The sequence below is a fragment of the Cynocephalus volans genome, chromosome 8 (assembly GCF_027409185.1).
Source record: "Cynocephalus volans isolate mCynVol1 chromosome 8, mCynVol1.pri, whole genome shotgun sequence".
NCBI lineage: Eukaryota > Metazoa > Chordata > Mammalia > Dermoptera > Cynocephalidae > Cynocephalus > Cynocephalus volans.
Genome location: NC_084467.1, coordinates 35,985,861 through 36,009,404, shown reverse-complemented (window position 1 = coordinate 36,009,404; position 23,544 = coordinate 35,985,861). Strand labels below are relative to the sequence as shown.

Here is a 23,544-nt window from a genome sequence, read left to right as displayed (position 1 = left end):
CTAAACTTGAATACAGTACTATTGAAATTATTGAGTCTGAGAAACAGAAAAAAGATTAAAGATAGAGACTAAAGAACCTGTGGGACATCAAGCAGATTATCATACATATTGTACGAGTTTCAGAAGAAAAAGAGAGAAGGGTTGAGAGATTTTTTTTTTTTTAAGAAATAATGGCTGAAAAATCCCAAAATTTGATGAACGACAAATACAAACATCCAAGAAACTCAACAAAATCCTAGAACAGTCAGCCCCTCCATATTCACGGGTTCTACAACCACAAATTCAACTAACCATTGATTAAAAATATTCAAAAAACCAAAAAAATCCCTGTACCAGCCAGCTCAAAAATAAAAAATATGGCCAGTTAGCTCAGTTGGTTAGAGCATGGTGCTGATAATACCAAGGTCCAGGGTTTGATCCCTGTACTGGCCAGCTGACAATAAGAAAATAAATAAATAAAAATAACAATAGAATGACAAAAAATATAAATTAAAAAATACAGCATAACAACTGTTTACATAGCATTTACATTATATTAGGTATTATAAGTAATCCAGAGATGATTTTAAAGTATAAAAGAGAATTTGTGTAAATTATACTCATCTAAGGGACTTGAGCATCTGGGGATTTTGGTATCCACAGAAGTCCTGGAACCAATACCCCAAGGATACTGAGTGAGAGACAACTAGGATAAATTCAAAGAGACCTATAGGACACTTCATAATCAAACTGTTGAAAGCCCAAGACAAAGAGAGAATCTTGAAAGTAGCAAGAGAGAAGTGAGTTGTCACTCATAAGGGATCCCAAATAAGATTACCAGCAGATTTCTCATCAGAAATCTTGGATTCCAAAAGGCAGTGGGTTGATATATTCAAAGTGCTGAAGGAAAAATATATACGGGTAAAAACACATATCTGAATTGATGCAGAAAATGCATTTGATAAAATCCAATACCTTTTCATGATTAAAAAAAAAACACTCAAAAAACTAGGAATAGAAGGAAACTTCCTCAAGATAATGGGTATTTATGAAAAACCCAGCTAACATCATACTGAATAGTAAAAGACTGAGGCTTTTCCTCTAAGACTGGGAACAAGAAAAGGGTGTCCACTCTTGCCACTTCTATTCAACATAGTACTGGAAGTTCTAGCCAGAGCAATTTAGGCAAGAAAAAAAAATAAAAGAATCCAAATTGGAAAGGAAGAAGTTAGGGCTGGCCTGTGGCTCACTCGGGAGAGTGTGGTGCTGATAACACCAAGGCCCTGGGTTCAGATCCTATATAGGGATGGCCGGTTAGCTCACTGGCTGAGCATGGTGCTGGAAAGGAAGAAGTTAAGTTATCTCTATTTTCAGATGATATGATCTTTTAGGTAGAAAACCCTAAAGATTCCACACAAAAAAACCCAATTAGAACTAATAAATTCAGCAAAGTAGCAGGACATAAAATCAACGCAAAAATCAGCTGTGTTTCTATACACCAACAATGAATAATACAAAAAGGAAATAAAGAAAACAATTTCATTTACAATAGCACCAAAAAGAACAAAATACTTAGGAATTAACCAAGGAGGTTAACTTAACCACTGAAAACTACAAAACATTGCTGCAAGAAATTTAAAACAACATAAATGAATGGAAGGACATCTTGTGTTCATGGATTGGAAGACTGACTATTGTTAAGATGTTAACACTACCCCCAATGCAGTCTACGGATTCAATGCAATCCCAATGACTTTTTTTTGCAAAAATAGAAAATTCCATCTCAAAATTCCTATGGAATCTCAAGGCACCCCAAATAGCCAAAACAATCTCGAAAAGAACAGAGCTGGACGACTCACACTTCCCAGTTTCAAAACTTTCTAAGCTGTAATAATAAAAACAGTATGATACTGGCATAAAGATAGACCTATAAAACAATAGAATAAAATAGAGCTCAGAAATAAACTCTCACATATTTGGTCAACTGATATTCAATAAGAGCCAAGACCATTCATAGGGGAAAGAACAACCTTCAACAAATGGTCCTGGGAAAACTGGACATTCACATGCAAAAGAATGAAGCTGGACCCTCACCTAACACCATCTACAAAAATTAACTCAAAATGAATCAAAGATCTAAATGTGAGACCTAAAAATATAAAACTCTTAGAAACCACAATGAGATACCACTTCACACCCATTACAATTACTATTATAGAAAAAACAATACAAGTGTTGTCAAGGATGTAGAGAATCGGAACCCTTGAGCTCTGCTTATGGGAATGTAAAATAGTTTGGTAACTGTGGAAAACAGTATGGCAATTCCTCAAAAAATTAAAAATAGGTCAAGAGTTCAGATCCCCATACCAGCCAGCGACCAAAAAAAGAAAAAGAAATTAGAAATAGAATTACCGTTACAATCCAGTGATTCCACTTCTGGGTATATAGATAAAAGGACTGAAAGCAGGGACTAGAATAGATGTATTTGGACACCGTGTTCATAGCAGCATTACTTATAATAGCCAAAATGTGGAAGCAACCCAAGTGTCCACTGATGGATGAATGGACAACAAAATGCGGTATGTCTATACAACAGAATATTACTGAGCCTTAAAATGGAAGGAAATTCTGACACATGCTTCAGCATGAATGAACCTTGAAGACCTTGAATGAACTTATACTAAGTGAAAGCCAGCCACAAAAGGACAAATAATATATGATTCTAATCATATGAGATACTTGAAGTCCAAACCAAAGAAACAGAAAGTAGAATGGGGGCTAGGGGAGATTGGGTAGTTGCTATTTAATGGATAAAGAGTCTCAGTTTGGGAAGATGAAGAGTTATGGAGATGGTTGGTGGTGATGGTTGCACAATAAGGTGAACGTGCTTAATGCCACTGAACACTTAAAAATGGTTAAAATGGGGCTGGCTGGTTAGCTCAGTTGGTTAGAGTGTGGTGTTATACCGCTGAGGTCAAGGGTTCAGATCCCCATACTGACTGGCAGCCAAAAAAAAAAAAAAAAAAAAAGTGGGTTAAAATGGTATATTTTTATGTTATGCAGATTTTACCACAATTAAAAAAAAATTTTTTTTTTAAAAAGGACACAGAAAGATGCTCTATTTGCCAGTAAATATACTAAAAGGACATAGAAGAGATTCTCACTGGCCATATTTGTGATAATTTGAGAATCAAAAAAATAACAACTATTGATTGAAATAGATTGAATCTATGAAAATCCATGATCCCAAAGTGACAAAAGGCCAGCTATTGTCCCAATTTCAAACATCGCTAATTGAAGTGAAAGAATTAAATTTATTCTGCCTTTACAAGAGGAAACATTTCAAAATTACCAAATGATTCCAGTTAAGTCCTACTTTACAGAAGAAAACAAACTAATAAATGTAGAAGAAATGGTGGAATTGGAAAACCATTATTTTGAAACCCCTAATGAAATTTTTGATTGAGGAAAAATTAAAATTTGGTGTTAAAAACAGTTGGTGAGTGGCTGGTAGGGAAATGGATGTTTGGATAGGTACACAGTAACATCACATAAGTTACTCTCTGATCGCAAGGAAAAAAGGTAAATTTAAATAGAGAGATCAGTCAGGCTTTCACTACCTTAAAGGGTCAGGCCTAGTATCACCAAATGTGTAAAGCCAGACGTGTCTCCTGATGTGATGCAAGATGAAGCTTACTGTAGGCATTCTTATCAAAATCCAATTAAGCTTTAAGATCTAACTCTGGACTGGCTGGTTAGCTCAGCTGGTTAGAGCGCAGCCTTGTAAGACCAAGGTCAAGGGTTCAGATCCCCATACAGGCCAGCCACCAAAAAACATCTAACTCTAATTTTGTGGTAATACAAGAGACAAAAAGATCAAACTAAATTACACCATGAGAAAGCAATCTGATAAATCCAGAAGAAGGAACATTCTACAAGATAAAAGTTAGGATCATGAAAAACTGAATGCCAGTCATGAAAAAAAAAAAAAGCTATTTTTTTTTTTTTTTGGGAAGCTGGCCAATATGGGGATCTGAACCCTTGACCTTGGACATTACAAGGCTGTGCTCTAACCAACTGAGCTAACTGGCCAGCTCCCCCGAAAAGCTATTCTAATTTCAAAGAAACTTAAGGGACATAATAACCACATGCACTGCATGGCCTTAAATTGGATTTGGGTTTAGACATACCAACTGTAAAGGACATTTTAGGGACAATTAGGAGAATGTGAACAAGGATTGCATCTATGATAATATAAAGAAATAAATTATTGCTAATTTTGATAGGTTTGATAACATCAGAGGAAAATGGCTCTGAAGGAAATGTTCTTTTTGTTAAAACCCTGGAAGAGCTGGGAAGAGCTACCTGTTTTACTCACCGCTACATGCTCAGCAAGTAGCATAAGGTAGGCACGTACCAGGCACCAGATAAACGACTACTGGACGGATACGTCTGGGTTGCTCAGCCTCTCTTCCCTCCGTCTTAGTAATGATCCTTTCATTTTCCTGGTCCTTCACAGGCCAACTTCTCTAGAGTTGTCTAAACACACTTCGCCATTACCTTGCCTCATTATTCCCCAATTTGCCCTGGCCCCCACCTCTCCACAGAACCAGCTTTCTTTCATAAAGCTCACCAAAGATCTCCATTTCACTAAGTCCAAGCAACATTTTCCAGACTCCTTCTTGCTTGACCTCTCAGGAACTTCTGAGACTACAGGCCACACTTCTGGAAATGTGTCCTGCCCCTGGCCTCCCTAACACACGGTGACATACATCCCGGGCTTTTCTTCTTCCCTTCTCTCTGGCCTCGTCCTTCTCAGTCTCTTTTGCAGGTTTCCCTTACTCTACTTGCTCTACTCCCGTGCCCATGAATCCATTTCTGTTTATATTCCAATTGTCCTTTTAACCTATAGCTCCAGGGAACATAACTTCTGAATTCTTCAGCTGCCTACTGCTCGGATCCATTTGGATAGCCACAGGCACTTTACACGGACTATGTCCAAGATTATCCTTGCTCACCATCCCTTCCCCTCCCCCACCAGATCTATTAATCCTGTTCCCTGTCATCCTTTGTTCTCTCTCAGAAAATACCACTATTAAAAAATTAAAAAGAAAGAAAGAGGGCCAGCCCGTGGCTCACTCGGGAGAGTGTGGTGCTGATAACACCAAGGTCACGGGTTTGGATCCTATATAGGGATGGCTGGTTCGCTCACTGGCTGAGCGTGGTGCTGACAACACCAAGCTAAGGGCTGAGATACCCTTACCGGTCATCTTTTTTTAAAAAAAAAGAAAGAAAATGCCACTATTTTCACCCAATGGTGCAAGCGAGAAATCCGTTAAGTTATCCTGGATGCCTCCCTCACCCCTTAGAGACCAGTTCTTGTGGTCTCTACCTCCAGAACTTCTCCAGAACCTGCCCGGTTCCTCCAGCTCCACTCTCACTCCTCCAGCTGGGCCGCCACGTTAACCCTCACCTGGATCTTTCTAACTACTGCTTCCGATTCAGCCCACATCTGCCAGGGCAGGGCACTCTTTAAAAAATGCAAATCTAATTTTGATACACCATGTTTAAACTCATCAAGGCTTCCTACTGCTCAGGAACTGAAGCTCTGAATGACCTCAATGGTGTTCCTGCCTCCCTGGCACTTGGGCCACTCTCCCATCCCTCTCTTGGCCCTAGAGGCTAGGCCACCTTGCAGTTCCCACAGGAAGTGTATATACTGACTCTGCTCTCAGCACCTGGGAACTCTTCACCTGACCAGTTCTCCAGTCCCAGACCAAGTCTGCAACTGTCTTCCCCACCTCCTAACTCAAGTCAAACACTGGCTACTTGCTCCCAGGCCCCCCGCCCCCGTACTGCTCCTTCACGGCACTGTGTACACTTCCAATTATTCAGCTAATTATTTATTAATAAAACGGTATAATATCTTGTCTAATGGTAAACCCACCATTGTATTCCCAGGGTCCGGCAAAGGCCTGCCACTTAGTAGGGCTCCAATAAATATTTAAGCTTGTTCTCCCTGTCGTTTTATCGCTAACTTCCTAACTTTGTCTTTGCTTCCCTGAGTACCCAAGTCTCTCTCAGGAAGTTGCCTGGAACCTTTTCACCCCTAGCGCCCAACACCAGCTCTCAGGCTCGGTCAGTGGTAACCGAATAAACGACTTATGATTCACATCCTTAATCTTCCACACCTCCCTTTCCTGACCCCATCCCTCAGATTTCTAATCTGGCCCCCTCCCCCAATTCTGCACCCCTCCACCTCCCCCACCCTCCACTCCCTGCCCGCTGCGCCACCCCCCAGCCTGGCCCGGCCTTGCAGGGGACCCCCGGACTCACCAGGCGAGGCTGGGGGGCCGCCGGCCACGGGCTCAGCTCCGCAGTCTCCTGCTGCATCTCAGCCTGGGGTCGGCTGCACGCGGGAACTGTGTGGTGCTCCAGATCCGCTTCAGACCCTCGAGGGCAGAGCAGCCACCGCGGCGTCGCAGGCGCGGGTCCCGGCACCACCACGCCACAATCACTGCGCTCAGCTTCTAGTCACCAAGGCGCCAGGGGGCGGAGTCAGGGCCGCACCCACCCGCCCCACCCACCAGCCGCCCCACCCCACACTGCCCCAGGCGGCCCCGGGTTCTCAGCAGGTCACCGACAGGGGACCTTGGACCTTTGCCACTTCTTTGGGGGGTGTTGGGGAGAAGGCGGGGAGCGTCTAGCTGGTGCAGGGATGGAACCCTGGGCCTTGATGTTACCAGCTCCACGCTGTAAACCAGCTGAGCCACCAGCCAGCCCTAGTTATTAAAGTATATGTCCGCCCCTCCGTACCTACCCCACTTCAGTCTGAGCATCTCTGTTTCACGAAAGTGGGGCCGGGGGACACCGAGATCTCACACTCCAGCCAGGCCTCGTGGACCTCGCAGAAGAGACATGCGGGAAAGAGGCTAGAGAGAGCGGCAGGGCCGGGCAGGGCCTCAGCGGACAGGAAGCCTCCACCACCACCCAGCAGCCCGTGGCTCTCGCCCTGCGCTTCCAGAGGGCCGGATCTGTTCTGCTACCAGCGGGACACCTCTGGCCCTAGTCTGTACAAACTGAAGACTGGGGGCTCCACGGCACAATTTATCCCACAATATTTGCTCAGTACCTACTGTGTGTTGGGCTGTTTTTTGGAACTAGGGATACGATGGTAAACAAGACAGAACAAAGTCCTTGCTCTCAAGGAATTTCAATCCTAAATGGGCAGACAAGGAAGGAATAATAAAGTCAATAATCAGTATAATTTTAGATGGTGGTGAGTGCTATGGAGAAAACAAAACAGGAAAGAGTGAGCTGAGAGCTAAATGCCTGAAGGGAGCCAGCCATAGGAGGACCAGAAGGCTCTAAGGCAAGAAAGAGCTTGACGCTTCTAGAAGGAAAATAGGAAGGTCAGGCCACCACCGTGAAGCAGGCCAGAGCACAGTGGCATGACACAAGGACAAAGAGATGGGCAGGGTCTTAAAGACCATGCGAAGTAGTTTGGATTTTATTCGAAGTGTGATGGGAAACTCCTGAAGGGTTTCAAGCAGGAAATTGATATGATCTGTGTTTTAATAATCATTTGGTTCCTTTGAGATTTACGGCTTCTAGGAGCAAGATGGAAGCGGGGATGCCTGTTAGAAAGCTGAAGGAGCTCTCCAAGAAGGGACACCAGTGTTTGGTGCTGGTTGGTGGTGGTGATTAGAGAATACTTTGGAATGAAAAAGGACAGGTGGTGGGCTGGCCTGTGGCTCACTTGGGAGAGTGTGGTGCTGATAACACCAAGGCCGTGGGTTCATATCCCTATATAGAGATGGCCAGTTAGCTCACTTGCAAGAGCATGGTGCTGACAACACCAAGTCAAGGGTTGAGATCCCCTTACCAGTCATATTTAAAAAAAAAAAAAAAAAAAAGGGCGGACCCCGTGGCTCACTCGGGAGAGTGCCGCTCCGCCACGGGTTCAGATCCTATATAGGGATGGCTGGTGCGCTCACTGGCTGGGCGCGGTGCGGAAGACACCAAGCCAAGGGTTATGATCCCCTTACTGGTCACACACACACACAAAAAAGGCAGGTGGGGGCTGGCCAGTTAGCTCAGTTGGTTAGAGCTTAGCCTTGTAATAACAAGGTGAAGTGTTCTGATCCCCATACTGGCCAGCTCCCAGAAAAAGAAAAAAAGAAAACGTAGGGGACTTCATAATGGATCAGAAGGGACTAGGGAGGAAAAGAGAAATCAAAGATGGCTCCTAGGGCTGGGCAGTTAGCCCCGTTGGCTAGAGTGTGATGCTGATAACACCAAGGTCCAGGGTCTGATCCCTGTACCAGCCAGCCACCGAAAAAAGAAACTACCAAAGATGGTTCCTAGATTATTGAGTAGATCCACTGGGTGATGACAGTGCCAATTGGTGATATGCAAAGATGGGAAAAAGAACAGATTTTGTTGGAGTGAGCAGGACTGAAGCCATGCTGGGACCTAGCATGGCATGGGCTCTAAAAAATTTTAAAAGGACATAGTTTTTTTCTTGACATACATTCTCTGAGTTCCCTCTTTTCCCATGAATATTTGATATTTTGAACCTTGGTTATGGGGGAAGATGACATTATTTACATGAATGCAGAGTTGTTTTCCAGACAGCCTGGAGCTGCAGTCTTGCATGTACTACCCAGACATTGGGAAACCAAGGAAGACTTCAATAAAGCTATGCTGATTCCACCCCTCCAGCAGGACCCTGAGATAACAGCAAGGACAGGAGCAGAAACCAGACAAGTCTTGGTGAGACTTTGGGAATTTTTTTTTTTTTTTTTTAAAGATGACCAGTAAGGGGATCTTAACCCTTGGCTTGGTGTTGTCAGCACCACGCTCAGCGAGTGAGCCAACCGGCCATCCCTACATAGGATCCGAACCCGTGGCCTTGGTGTTATCAGCACCACACTCTCCGGAGTGAGCCACAGGCCGGCCCATCCCTTGGCCCCCTCTTTAAAAACTCCTCAACAGGAACAGCGAAGTTACCCAAAGTGACTGAGAAGTAACAGAGAGGTAGGGGAAAGTCAGGAGGCTGTATTTCAGGAAGCCAAGAGAAGCAAGTATTTAAAGGAGGGACTTTTCAAATATTGCTGAGATCAGAAAAAGGTAAGTGACTACTGGACTGGACAAGATGGAGGTCGTTAGTGACTTTGACAAAAGAGTTCCAGCGGGGATAGAAGGCTGATTGGAGTGGGTTGATGAGGTGGAAACACTGAGATGCTGTCTGTAAACAACTCTCTGAAAGAGCTTTTGCTATGAGTAAGAGCAGAAAAATGAGGTGGTACTTGGAAGGGGGTTAAGGGCAGGCATATCATACATAGGCTGATGGGGATCCACCAGAGGAGGGGAGGAACGGCTCAATCATAGGAGCAAAATCATTGATAAGAAAGGACAGAACACAAATAGACAAGTGGGCCTTTGGTGAGAGCAGGGACATTTGCTCTATCAAACAGGGGGGTTAAGAAGTGTCTTATGTATCTTAGTGTCTCCAGCTGCTGGCATGGGGTGGGGCGTGAGAAATGGTGGCTACGATTCTACGGCTAACACCTGCTCCCAGTGCTGGAATCACCTCCTCCTGGGGCTGTCTCTGACTCCCATCTGATGTCTCTTCAATTTCCCACATGTTTCCTAATGTTTCTCCCAACATGGCATTTAGAAAATATTTGTGGAATGAATTTTTTTTTTTTTATAAGATGACCGGTAAAGGGATCTTAACCCTTGACTTGGTGTTGTCAGCACCACGCGCTCCCAAGTGAGCCACAGGCCGGCCCTTGGAATGAATCCTATTTAACACACAGAGCAGATCATTTTTTAATACCCCCCACCTCTATAAGATAAAATTATTTTCATAATTCAAATTTCATATTTTCAAATGATCATGAAATGAAACAAATAATAATAATGGCCAGAAAAAGAAATGCAGAAGTGAAAAATGTATTTTACAAAAATAAAATAAAATGCAAAAGACCGGTGTTATAACACCAAGGTCAAGGGTTTGGATCCCCCTACCAGCCAGCCACTAAAAAATAAAATAAAGTAAATAAATACATAAAATTAATGTTACAGTTCCAAAAAGTAAAAAAAAAAAGGACACTGTTTATTTCAGTCATTTTTATATATACCTAAACTGTTTGAATTTTGGTCCCTTAATTACAGTCTGAATTTTAATAAAACCAAAACATCTGGAAAAGGTACAATTTAGGTAACTGCTAAATTGCACCACTGATATAACATTTATTTTCTTGCTTCATCTTTTATTTTAAAACATTTAACAGTTTTGAAGGAATAAATTTTAATTTTAAAGGTAAATTTTTATTTAAATTCAGTAAAATATTTTATATACAAACTAAAATTTGCACTTACTAAAAATATTTTGCCTCTCAGTTTACACTCTGTTTCTCTGTTTTAAATTTTCACACAAAACTCCAACTAGTTATGTGGAATGACAGAATTGAACTCAGTCAAGTTCTGTTTGTTTTTTTGGAAATTCTTTGACAGCTGGCTGGTGCAGGGATCCGGACCCTTGACCTTGACCTTGTTGTTATTACACCCTGCTCTAGCCAACTGAACTAACCGGCCAGCCCCAAGCTGTTTTTTTTGTCTTTATAATCACTGACCGTAAATCAAGATTGTTTATTTTGAAGCTACTGTGTAAACTCAGGTGTATCCAATACCACGGGGGTGGAGATGTGACCCTGGCCTAAAGTGAGCTCCAGACATGTGCAACTGAGTCCGTGTGTGTCAGGGTGACCATATAACTGGGCATTCTCCAAATTAATTTCCACATAGAATACCATGTTTATTAAAGGATCTATAATAAAAATGTGCTAAAGTGAAGCTTACATGTGTTAAAATGCAATATCTATGGCAATTGTTGAGAACTTAGCTCTTTTTGGAGAGGAGAGTTTTATCATGGATATTACTTAAAATTGGTGGCAGATGGTAACAGTAAAAAGCAGAACAACTTTTAGTTGGATATATTATTTTTGAGCTCTACAGATATGCACCCTATACAGTCTGCACTTGGGCTGACTGCTGCCACCGCCCCATTTCAGCATGCCACCAGAATGAATGCAGCAGTCAAAGAACTGTGAGTCGTCCTCTCCACTTGCCTTTTCTCTACCTGGAATGCTCTTCCCTCACTTCCCCATCTACTAACTCCATTTGTTTTAATCACCATTTAATGAGTCTCTACTATAGGCTACTCACCCTTGGGGTCACCTCCTCCAGGAAGTCTTCACTGGGTCCCCCGTCTGCACTTCCATGCCCTTCTCCTAGGAGCAGTCCTTGGGTGAACTACAAGGACCAGTTGGAATTCATCTCCATGTGACCACTGTGGTCTGTGGTCAGAACATTTTTCTAAATGTGCCATCTAGTTTAGAGGTGAAGTGTAAAAAAAAAAAAAAAAAAGGTGAGTCTAGAGTCAGGGTCTGGGGTGGAATTCCAGCATTCCCTCTGGTTCTGAGATGATTTTGGAACCTGTGATTTAATCTTCCTGATTCTCACTTTTTCATTAGCAATAGCACCTAAGAGGATTAGCTTTATGATTTACGAATGATTCATTCATGTCTTTATCAAATCCCTCAGATCAGATCAAGATAGGACAAAGCCAGCCCCACCTTTCAGCTTTTAAATTTATGCCTATTTTTGTGTGGACATCTGAGACACCTGGGGCTTTTGGGGAAAAGCTTATCTGGGGTCCTGCCTCCTGCCCAGACTTATCACTACACCCCATCTTCCACTGACAGTCCTAGAGAAACACATCCCAGGCCTGGGAATGACTCAGGGGCAGGCATGCTGCCCACCCCCTGCCGTTTTCCTTGTCACCTCCCAGAACCTGGTCATTCTGGGCTCCAGTCCTGAGTCAATGAGCTGCCTTCCTGCCCATAGCATCTCCCGCCCATCCCACCATCCATGGCAGCTGATTCCTGCGAGTATCCCTTACTCACAAAGCAGCAACATTACCAGGCACCGGGCATTGGTAAAGGCACTTTCCATGCTTTCTCTTCTTTCATCATTCAGAGAAAGAAATCATATCCATTTTATACATGTGGAACTGATGCTGAGGCTCAGAGAAAAGCAGCCCATCAAGTCATAGGAAAGGTGATCCCCTAACCCACATGCTGCTTAATGTCTCAGAACTTGTTTCTCTGCCCAGAGTATCCTCCCACTCCTCACTAGTGCTTCCCCAACTAACTCCTACCTGTCTGGTGCCTCCTATAAGGTATCCTTCCCTGACTCCCAGCCTACGCAGGTGCCTCCTCTGTGTTCCCCCTGCCCACATCTTAGCACAGATAACTAATTGCTTTTGTTGTTGGTGGTGATGTGGTTATTACCTGTTTGCTTAAGAATCTTGCTTTTCTGCCTTCCCCCTCCCACTCTGAGGCCCACATATGCACACCCAATTCTGTGTTCACCTTTCTCCTTGGTGCTACTCAAAGTGTGGTCCACGTATGACATGAGTTTGCAAACATTACCGGTCTGCAACGAGACAGATACAGAATTTGAGAGAAGCATTGATAAACTGCTATAGCAATTTGGCAAGTACTTTTGTGTTTATTCAGCCTAGTGATCAAAAACTGGGGCTTGTGTGTTTTGTATGTCCTTTTCCATTTTATTTGTCTAGTAATTGATTTTCACTGTATTTTACAAAGGACTCTATCCATGACTAATGGGAAATTAAAAACAACAACAGAACGGTCCTTCACCACAGATAATCTGCAAAGCACTCTATCATTATTTCCCCAAAACCCAGGACAGAGATTCAGGTACAAAAAGACACTGAATAAAGCAGGATGAATAAATAAATGAATGTAATTGTTCTTTTTTATGTTTTTTTGGCAGCTGGTTGTTATGGGGATTTGAACGTTGAACCTTGGTGTTATCAGCACCATGCTCTAACCAAGTGTAACTAACAGGCCTGTAACTGACCAACTGGAGAGACTGTAAAGTAATAGATAGAACAGAGTGTGTTGGTGCTGTGTTGGATTGATGCTGGTGAAAAGAAGGTGGGGGGGTGTCAAGGAAAACTCCCAGGTGTTCTTGGGAGGCTGCTGATGTTATTCCCTATGATAGGGGACACTGGAAGAGGAGCAGATTCAGGACCTGTGCACAGATGATGAATTCTTTTTTTTTTTTTTTTTAAAGATGACCGGAGGGCCAGCCCATGGCTCACTTGGGAGAGTGTGGTGTTATCGGATCCTATATAGGGATGGCTGGTTAGCTCACCGGCTGAGCGTGGTGCTTACAACACCAAGTCAAGGGTTAAGATCCCCTTACCGGTCATCTTTTAAAAAAAAAAAAAAAATGACCAGTATGGGGATCCTAACCCTTGGCTTGGTGTTGTCAGCACCATACTCACCCAGTGAGCTAACCAGCCATCCTTATATGGGATCCGAACCCGTGGCCTTGGTGTTATCAGCACCGCACTCTCCCGAGTGAGCCACGGGCCGGCCCCTGAATAATTTTTTGAACAGGTTGACTTTGAGGTTATCTATGAGATATCCAAATGGGGGAATGTCCAGGAAGCAGTTATACATAGGGGTTAGAAGCTCAGGAAGCAAAGTCTGGGCTGGAGTTGTAGATTTCAGAGTTGAAGTAGTGAGAATGAATGTTCTCACCTGGAAGGTAGAATGGGAAGCGAAGAGGCTGAGGACAAACCTCTGAGTACCTCACACAGTGCACATAGGAGGTGATTAGCAACTTTTTGTCAAATGAAGAGGGAGAATGTGAACTGAAGTCTATTTCATGCCAAGCCCAAACTTTCCTTACTTAACCCCATTCTGCTCTTAAACAGCACAGCATTCTAAAAGACACTGCTGGGGCTGGGGGCAAGGGGGAGTGGGGAGTGAGCAAGATGACCAGAAAAGGCAGGGCTGGGACACAGGAAAGCACCGGGCAGATTTAGAAAACATTGGAGAGGAACTAGAGAAGCCAGTCATGAGGCTGGAGGTTGGGCAGGAGTGAAGATGAGGCTAGAAAAGAACATCAGAGCCAGACTTAGACTTGGACTTCGTCTTGACTTACGGTTAGGTGCTCTGCTTCCTGACAGTGTAAAGAAGATAAGGACAAAGGTACAAGGATGACATGATTGTTTGTAATAGTAAAAGAAATTTGGAAACAGGCCTGGCCATTTAGCTCAGTTAGTTAGAGCATGGTGTTGATGACCTCAAGGTCAGGGGTTTGGATCCACTTACCAGCCAGCCGCCAAAAAAATAAATAAATAAGTAAATAAAAATAAAAAATTGGAAACAACCAAAATATCTACTGGTAGGAGAATAAACACACTGGGGTATTGGCAAACAATGGAAATCTAATCTCAGTTAGAATGAATGAATTAGAATGTCATATATCACCATAAATCTCCAAAATGCAACCTGCTAAAGGCGGTATCCTGGGTTGATTCTGAAATAGAAAAAGGACATTAGTGGAAAAACTGCTGAAATCTGAATAAAGTCCGTAATTTAGTTATTAGTATTATACCAGTGTTTATTTCTTAGTTTTGACAAATGTACCACAGTTATGTATGAAATTAACATTAGGAGAAGCTGAGTGAAGGGTATACACTAACTCTCTGTTCTACCTTTGCAGCTTTTCTGTAAATCTAAAATTAGCCTCAAATAAAAAGTTTATTTATTAAAAAAAAATAAGCTTAAAGAAAAAATGCAACTTGCAAAGGAAGACATACAATATGATAGTATTTATAATGAGTTTTTAAACATGCAAAATAATATTAGATATTGTTTATGGATACATTCAACATATGTAATAAAGATTAAAATATGGGAATGATGATAACTAATTTAATATAGTAAGATTAAGAAAAACATAAAATTGGGCTAGCCGGGTTGCTCACTTGGTTAGAGCATGGTGCAAAGGTCACGGGTTCAGATTCCCACACTGGCCAGTTGCAAAAAAAACCCAAAAAACAAAGAAAAACATAAAATTATATGTTCAGCTCAATTGAGGTACAATTCTGACAAACTTTTTAAAATCAACAGTAATTAGGTTCTAATAATATATCAACTAAAATATAATTTGCAAGATCCTTAGCTAACTTTAAAACCTAGGATAAATATTAAATAATAATTTTTGGATATCTGGGCAATTTCTAAGTGTAAGTAGAATGCCTAAACATTGGTCACCAAGTACAGTTATATCCACCTTTGCTTCTTATTTTTATTTTTATTTATTTTACTTTTTTTTGGCAGCATGGCTGGTATGAGGATCTGGATACTTAACCTTGGTGTTATTAGTACCACGCTCTAACCGAGTGAGCTGGCCGGCCAGCCCCAATTGCTATTTTAAGAAGGTGTAAAAAGGATTTGTATGGCTGAGGCGGTCATACTATGTGTTTCTGTAAATTCTGTTGGTTTGATAAAATGTTTGTATATGACAAATACTTCTCAATGTCCTACCTACCAGTTCTCTCATTGAAACAGAACTTAATTTGGTAAAAGTTATAATAAGGGTGATTGAGACTAATACCAGAAGCAATAGTGGCAGAGGAGTACATCTGTTACTGGGCACAGGTCTGGCCGCCTGCCCCCTTTCAAAAGCAAACCACTCAAAAGTCAAATGTGGTGAAAGTGGAAGTCAGCTTTTATTCAAGAATACCAGTGACCTGAGGAGAGATGTTAGGCTCACCCATCTCTCTGGTAAACCTGAGGGACAATGGCCAGACTAAAGCCATCTCAAAGACTCACATTTACTGAGGGGTTTCTGAAGAGAGGGCTGAGGGGATGGAACATGGGAAATGAAAAGCAGGAGGGAGGGGGAGATGCAAAGGGCCAGGTGCAAGTTTTCACCAAGGCTCCGTCTGGTTCCTGTTCCCATCTTTGCTGTTATCTCAGGGTCTGGGTAGTACCTGCAAGTCTGCAGCTTCAGGCTGGCTGGAAAACAACTTTACATTTATGTAAATAATGTCATTTTGCCCCATAACCAAGGTTCAAAATATCAAATAACCATGGGAAAAGAGGGAACTCAGAGAAATGCATGCCAAGAAAAAAAGTTTTTTAAGCTTTTTAAAATTTGCCTACAGCCCATGCGGTTTTAGGTCCCAACATGGCTTCAGTCCTGCTCACTTCATCAAATTTGTGTATTAGGATGTTCAGATTAACTATTCTCTTCATGAGAAAACAAAAGCAAATTTAAAAAATCAAGTAAACTAAAACGTATGTTTGTATGATACTCTACACTGGCAAAATCAGAAAAAAGACGTGTTTGTTTTTAGGGTGAAGTTATTGAATCTGTCTGACTTGTCCAATGATTAAAACTTGCTTGATTACATGACCTTGATTCTTGTATAAAATTACTTATGAGGTAACATTTTTTTTCTTTTTTTTTTTTTAATTGGTGGCTGGCTGGTACAAGCTAGCAGTTTCTATGAGAAAGGATTTTGTTTTGTTTTGTTTTGTTTGCCTAACCCATTTAAAATATTAGAAGTTCAGCTTCTTTGTTTTCTGGGAGTTTTGGCAAAATTGGATTTATATAAGCTCGCATTAGTCTCTAGAAACCGATCAGAATAAAGCTCCTTTAAGTCCTTATAATCTAATTTGTTAATACCCTCAGGAGGTGGGAACATATCCACACACACAATGAGATTTGAAGCTTTTCTCATTTACAGGCCTGCCAATACCCAGTGTTTGCAGTTTCAGTTTTACAACTCCAGTTACTAGTCAGAGTAGACACAGAACCACAAAACATCAGTCCAAACAGGTCTCAAAGGGCTCTTCTTTCCACAGGGCACAAAATAGTATAAGTGATTTGGTCTAACAAATAAACAATCCGACAAACAAAAGAGCTAACAAACCAGATACTCTTATCACCTCTTATCCAACAGAGACTCGTCCCCATCATCCACCCAGCAGACACGACCAGTTGTCAAACCATAAAACCAGGTTTCTAACCTTTGCTGCTACCCGAGGGGAAAACTCTTCACCCCGTGCACAAGTTAGACTCATGAGTACACAGGCTGCCCTCTCAGTGTTGCAGTCCATCCTGACCTAGTGGTCTGATCCCCTGTATTCATGGGCTGGCTGTGGACGGGACACAGATAAAAATATAAGTTAGGCAAGTCACAGACAAACAGACCTGCCCTATAACCAGAAACTAGAATCAAGGAAAAATGGTGAAACGGAGTCAGCAAAAGTAAAGTTCCAGTGCCTCTTGGGATTCACTCCAGGAATCAAGAAAGGACACGGCTGAGCTTCAACAACTTGTGAGGTTCTACTGCTAATCCCAACAGAAGGCAACTGGACAGAGCTTCCACTGCTGAATTCCCAGCACTAATATGAGGGAAGACACCTGGAATCTCTAAGCAAGGCTTTTTCAGTATGGGCATATCTGTCTCCTAAAACCTCCAAGCCCACTATTAAGTAAGGTCAGGAGAATGGGTGTAAGGTCAGGAGAATGGGTGTAAGGTCAGGAGAATGGGTGTAAGGTTAGGAGAAGGGGTGCAAGGTCTTGGGAAGCAAAAGGCTCTATATGGCAGGTCACTGGTTTGCTGAATGGTCTAAAATTTAGTGGGGGCACAAACACAAACTGATTTATTATTCTCCAATCACTACCTTCAACTCAGTTTTGTCACATTTCCCCTTCCTGTACCTTATCAATATCTTGGGCAGGCTCATTAGCCTTCCAACCGTTCAATATACAGTCCCCCACCCCATATCTGCAGGGGATACATTCCAGGACCCCCAGAGGATGCTTGAAAGCACAGATAGTATATATATCCTACGTAAACTATGTTTTTTTCTATACACACATACCTATGATAAAATTTAATTTATAAATTAGGCACAGTAGTGTAACAACAATAACAATAAAATAGAACAGTTATAACAATATGTCAGCATCACTACTCTTGCACTTTGGAGCCATTATGAAGTTAACTGAGGGTTACTTGAACACAAGCACTGCGATACCCCCACAGTCGATCTGATAACCAAGTCTGCTACTACGTGCCTGCAGGATGGGTAGCATGTAAGGGTGGATATGCTGGACGAAGGGATGATTCACCTCCGGTGCAGGATGGAGCAGGACCGCATGAGATTTCATCACGCTACTCAGAACAGCATGCAATTTAAAACTTATGAATTGTTCATTTCTGAAATTTTCCATTTAATATTTTCGGACCGTGGTTGACTGTGGGTAACGGAAACCTTGGAGAGCAAAACCGCTCATAAGGGGACTGCTGTAGTTTGAAACTCCAGTCTCATATTCTTCAACCCATCATCATCATCATTACATTCCCACCTCAATCCTCATCTCCACCCCCCCACACTTTCCATCCTAAAAGAGGATTATCAGCACTCTGCAGCCAGATAAGTCAGAGATAATTGCCCACTTCTGGCTCCTTTCTTCTGCCCTATTTGAATAAAAAAGGAAAGCTGAACAGATCTGGATTGAATGAAAGGGCAAGCCACACCTCTTCTCTTCTCTAAATTCGTGTGTCAAAGCCTGACCCGTGGGAGGGGAGGGGGAAGACGTGAGGATTACTGGATTTGAGATCTGTTACTCCACACATTTCTTTCACTTCGCGTGGGTGTGTCTCTCTCTCCTGGTCTCTGACTGCTTAGCTTCTTTGTATCCTTGTGTTCTTGTCTCTCAGGATCGCCCTACCTTCCTTCTCTCCCTCCGACTTCGCATCCCAGTCCCAGCCCTCTCCCACACTCACCGTGGGCCGTGAAGTTCTGCCTGAAATCTTGACTCGAGTGATTTCTTTCAATGTTTCTCTCTTGGAATTTGGGAAAGAAATTCTGTATGGAGGAACCATCAGCCTTGATATACCCAATATACTCCCAAACTCTTAGACTTTTTTTGTGAATTTGCCTCAGTTTTCACCTGAAGAAAGTGAAAGTGAAAAGGAAATGTGTTGGAATAGGGACAGGATGCACCGGGCATCAGATGGAGATAGCAGTGGGGACTGGGATTCACCAGGCAGGGGGGTGGAAATGAACACTGGAAGAAGAAGGAGCTGGTGATAAAGAGGGAAGGGAGTAAAGACAGACATGAAGGTGGAAATGTGTATGCAATGGAGACCAGAAGAGCATAGGAATGGGCACAGGGAAGAATCCGAGAATGGAGAGAGGGATAGAGAAGGAGATGGATGGAAATGGAGATGGGAAGGTGGGTCTGTAGGCATAGAGGACTGGATATGGGGATAGGAGTGGAAATGGGAATAGTATGAAATCAGGTTGGAGATGATTCATGTGAAGTTAAGCTGAAAAAGTAAATAATTTTTTTTTTTTTTTAAAGATGACCGGTAAGAGGATCTTAACCTCTGACTTGATGTTGTCAGCACCACGCTCACCCAGTGAGCAAACTGGCCATCCCTATATGGGATCCAAACCCGTGGCCTTGGTGTTATCAGCTCCGCACTCTCCCGACTGAGCCACAGGCTGGCCCCTAAATAAAATTTTAAAAATAAAAAGAAAATTTAAAAAATGAAGTTAAGCTGAGAACAGTCCGTACACTCCACAGCTTCCGGTTGATGGGATCTCCTCACCCGGCAGCCAGCACTTTGAGTAGGGACCTGGCAGCATAGTTCATGCTCTAGCTCCTTGCTACTCAAAGCGTGGTCTGAGGACCAGCAGCATGGGCCTCACCAAGGAGCTTGTTAGAAATGCAGACTCCCTGACCCCTCCCTGAACCTACTGAATCAGAATCTGCAGTCTAGCACAATTCCCCGGGTGATTCGTGTGCGTGCTGAAGTTTAAGAAGCACTGCTCCGGCGGGTGCTACTCCCTGGCCACACTGCCACTGTTGTTCTCCACCAGCAATGCCTTTCCTCTGACAATCCTGTCCACCAAATTCAGGAAAAGACACCAGGGGGCTGGCTTCATGAAAAGTTGAGATTATGCTCTGTGTTTTTCAAAAAATCCCCTACAGGCACCATTTATTTTAAAAACTCTTTTATTGTGAAATGTAACATACACAGGAAACACATAAAATATAACTGTAAAGTGCAATAACTAATTCTAATGTGAACACCCATTTCACCACCACCCATTTCAAAAAAATAGAATTTAGCCAGCACCCCAAAAGCAGCCCTCATCCATACAAGACTTCCTTCCAGGTCACGTGCTCCTTCCTATCCCTACAGGTAACTACAATCTTGAGTTTTATGTTAGCTACATGTTTGTTTGGTTTTTTTTCAATTAATTAATTTTTTTAATTGAATCATAATTGATTATACATATTTTGGGGGTTCAGTGCTGACATATGTTGATCAAATTAATATTATTAGCATATTCGTTTTACAAGTTGTGCTTATTCTTTATGCCCCTTATCCAATCTCTCCCCTTCTCTCCTCCCCCTCCCACTTCTGATAACCCCAGATTTCTTCTCTCCTTTTTTCTTTTTTAAAAGAATGACTGGTGGGCCGGCCCGTGGCTCACTCGGTAGAGTGCGGTGCTGATAGCGCCAAGGCCCCGGGTTCGGATCCCATATACGGATGGCCGGTTCGCTCACTGGCTGAGCGTGGTGCTGACAACACCAAGTCAAGGGTTAAGATCCCCTTACCGGTCATCTTTAAAAAAAAAAAAAAAAAAAAAAGAATGACTGGTAAGGGGATCTTAACCCTTGACTTGGTGTTGTCAGCACCACACTCAGCCAGTGAGCTAACCGGCCATCCCTATATAGGATCCGAACCCGTGGCCTTGGTGTTATCAGCACCACACTCTCCCTAGTGAGCCACGGGCCAGCCCTTCTTCTCTCCTTCTGAAAGAGTAATGGTTACTCTGTTGATTTGTTGCCTAGACGATCTGTCCAGTGCTGAGAGAAGTATGTTCAGGTCCCACTATTATCATAGAGCAGATGCTTCTTCTGTCACTCTGGAATGGGCTTTGTGGAGAGAGACATCCTCTTCTTTGGTCTCTGCTGGTGACTCTCCTTGTGTCAATGCACTCAAGTGGCTGGTGGGCCCTCTGCGTGATGGTTGTGGCATTTAGCTGCTTTTGTGGCAGTTGTGGCTATTGTGGTGGCTGTGGTCACATGGAAGTGGTGTTTTTGGCATGCTCCTTACCTGGTTACGGGAGAAGGAGTTGTCCCCAGATCCAAGCCTCAGGACCCCGGCAGGCCCCATGGCAGTGGTGGCATGCCTGGCTGTGGGAGGAGGGGTCTGTCCTGGCTCCATCTGTTTTTACATCCTAAGATATTGATGTGGAGCAATTGGGTGAGGGGGGAGAGGAGAAGGGGGAAGGAAATATGGTGGGAGAAGGAAGAAAGATGGAGGGGTGTGGTTGAGGCCCATGGTATCCCTCTCATTCCTGCAGGGGAGACCAGGGGACTTCCAGCAGTGGTTCAGTGGTCATCACTGGGCTGGTTGCAGATATCGGGGGGTGTGGCCAAAGCCCTTGTTCCCCCACCTTGCTAGCTTGGGAGTCCAGGGTGTTTCCTGTGGCAATGGTCATTGCTGGGCTGGTTCCAGATGTTGGGGGGGCATGGCCAAGGCCCTCAGCCCCTCCACCACCCTGGCTCAGGAGCCCAGGGCACTTCCTGCAGTGGCTTGGTGGTTGTTGCTGGGCTGGGTGGGGGTTTTGGGGGGCATGGCTGAAGCCCCCAGCCCTCCTGCCTCCATGGCTTAGGGGTTCAGGGGGCTTCTGGTATTTCTAGGTTTTATAGGTGTTCTTTGGTGAAGTGAAACCTTTACTAGTTAATATCAAACTTTGTCCCTGTTCCGTGGGTATTTTGTTTTTTCTTTCAGTTCTGTGTTGGATTATTTGCCGTTCCTACCTATTAAACTCTGCACTGGAACTAATTTGTTATCCTTTGCTTACTTCTAAGATGGGGGAACTTCCTATGGGAACCAGCTCTTGAGCCCTGTAGTTGAGGTGAATTGCTGCTTTGCGGCTGATTCCCTGGGGAAAGATTTTTGTGCAGCTCAGGTTTTAATGCTTGACTTTGTAGGTACTTCCAGGTCTCGTGAGATCTGGTACACTTGGATTGTATAGAAACTCTGGTCTGGTCCTGAGTCTTTTCAGCAAACTGCTCCCCCTGCAGTTCTATATTCCTGACCAGTCTACACATAGTGGACCTGTGCTAATTGGAGGACAGATCAGCTGTCCATGCTGTGCCCCAGTGTTCCCCCAGTGGGCCCATCTCCCCCACCGCCCACACTCCAAACACTTCCCATGGGGCGGGCCATGTGCTGGTCCCCTGTGATGACTCATCAGACACTGAGTGGCTCTTTTTTTCAGCTGTTGTGGCTCCTTGCTCCTATGTGGGCCCACAGGAACCCTGTTAGTGGCTTTGCTGGCCTGGGCCACCAAGGTGCTCCTCTCCCCTGCGGCCTCCAAGTAACTTAATAGGAAGGGCACAGGTGTGGCTTTTGCCAGCTCTTGTTCTGTGTACTCACCAGCTCTAGCCTTGAAGAGACTGGGATTTGAAATGGTGGGAGCGATCTTTCTTTCTCTCATCGTGGCTTCTCCCACCTTCATGCACTCTGTAGGTCTCTCCTCCTCTTCCCCTGTGCTCTAGCGACCCCAGCTTGGCTGTCATTGCTTTTTAATAGTTGTAAATTGGTTGATTTGTGAGAGAGAGTGACGCTGGGGACCGTCTATTCCGCCATCTTGACCAGAAGTCTGTTTTTCTTTTTAGTTTTACCACCTATGTAGGTCTCTAAACAATATAGTTTAGTTCGGCTTATATTTTGACATTTATATAAATGAAATCATTTGTAACTTGCTTCACATACTCAATCTATAAGATTCATTTGTGGTGCTGGTCATACCACATTTGTGTGGTATATTCAGTCATTTTCATTGCTGAACGGTTTTCCATCATATGAATATATCACCCTGTACTGGCCAGCTGCCTCCTGTCCCCTTCTCCCGCAAAAAAACTCTTCTAAAAATGAATATATCACAATGTATTTGTTGATTCTGCTGTTGATAGACAATAGGGTTGTTGGTGTTATTGTAAAAATGCTGCTATGGTTGTATTCTGGTGAACAGGTCCATAAATTATTTAGAGAAATAGTCTCAAATTATTTTCCTCACCCCTTAAAGACTTTGAAAAACCATGTATCCTCTCATATATTGTATAAAAAACAAGCTTTATTTTATAGGGTAGTGTTAGGTTCACAGCAAAACTGAGCAGAAAGTACAGAGTGTACCTCTAAATCCTGCCTGCACATGCACGGCTTCCCCCACTATCAACATCCCACACCAGAGTGGGACATGTGTTATAATTGATGAACCTCCTTTGACACATCATTATCACTCAAAGTCCATAGTTTACATTAGGGTTAACTCCTGCTGTTAAATTCTATGCATTTGGAGAAATGTATAATGACATTTATCCAGCATTATTCTAAACAGAATAGTTCTACTGCCCTAAAAACTCTCACACATTTTTAGGTTGATATTTAAAATATTCATTGTAAGCTGAATAGTTGCAAAGGATATAATTTCTGGAGTACTATAAACACTGACATTTTAAAATACAACTATCATTAACACTCTTCTCTAATACCATCTAAATACTATCCCTATTTTTTAACTTTTTATTTTGAAATAAATTCAGATTTACATAAAA

At 43.0% G+C, this 23,544-nt stretch overlaps 1 protein-coding gene across 1 annotated transcript in view; it reads right to left on the bottom strand.

Annotated features, from left to right (window-relative positions):
* KLF17 (KLF transcription factor 17) overlaps nt 1-23,544 on the bottom strand; it is a 64,292-nt gene that overhangs the window by 4,537 nt on the left and 36,211 nt on the right. The window contains exon 2 of the mRNA XM_063105741.1: nt 6,316-6,509. Coding sequence (XP_062961811.1) covers nt 6,316-6,509 — 194 coding nt within the window. The remainder of the gene's footprint in view (nt 1-6,315; nt 6,510-23,544) is intronic.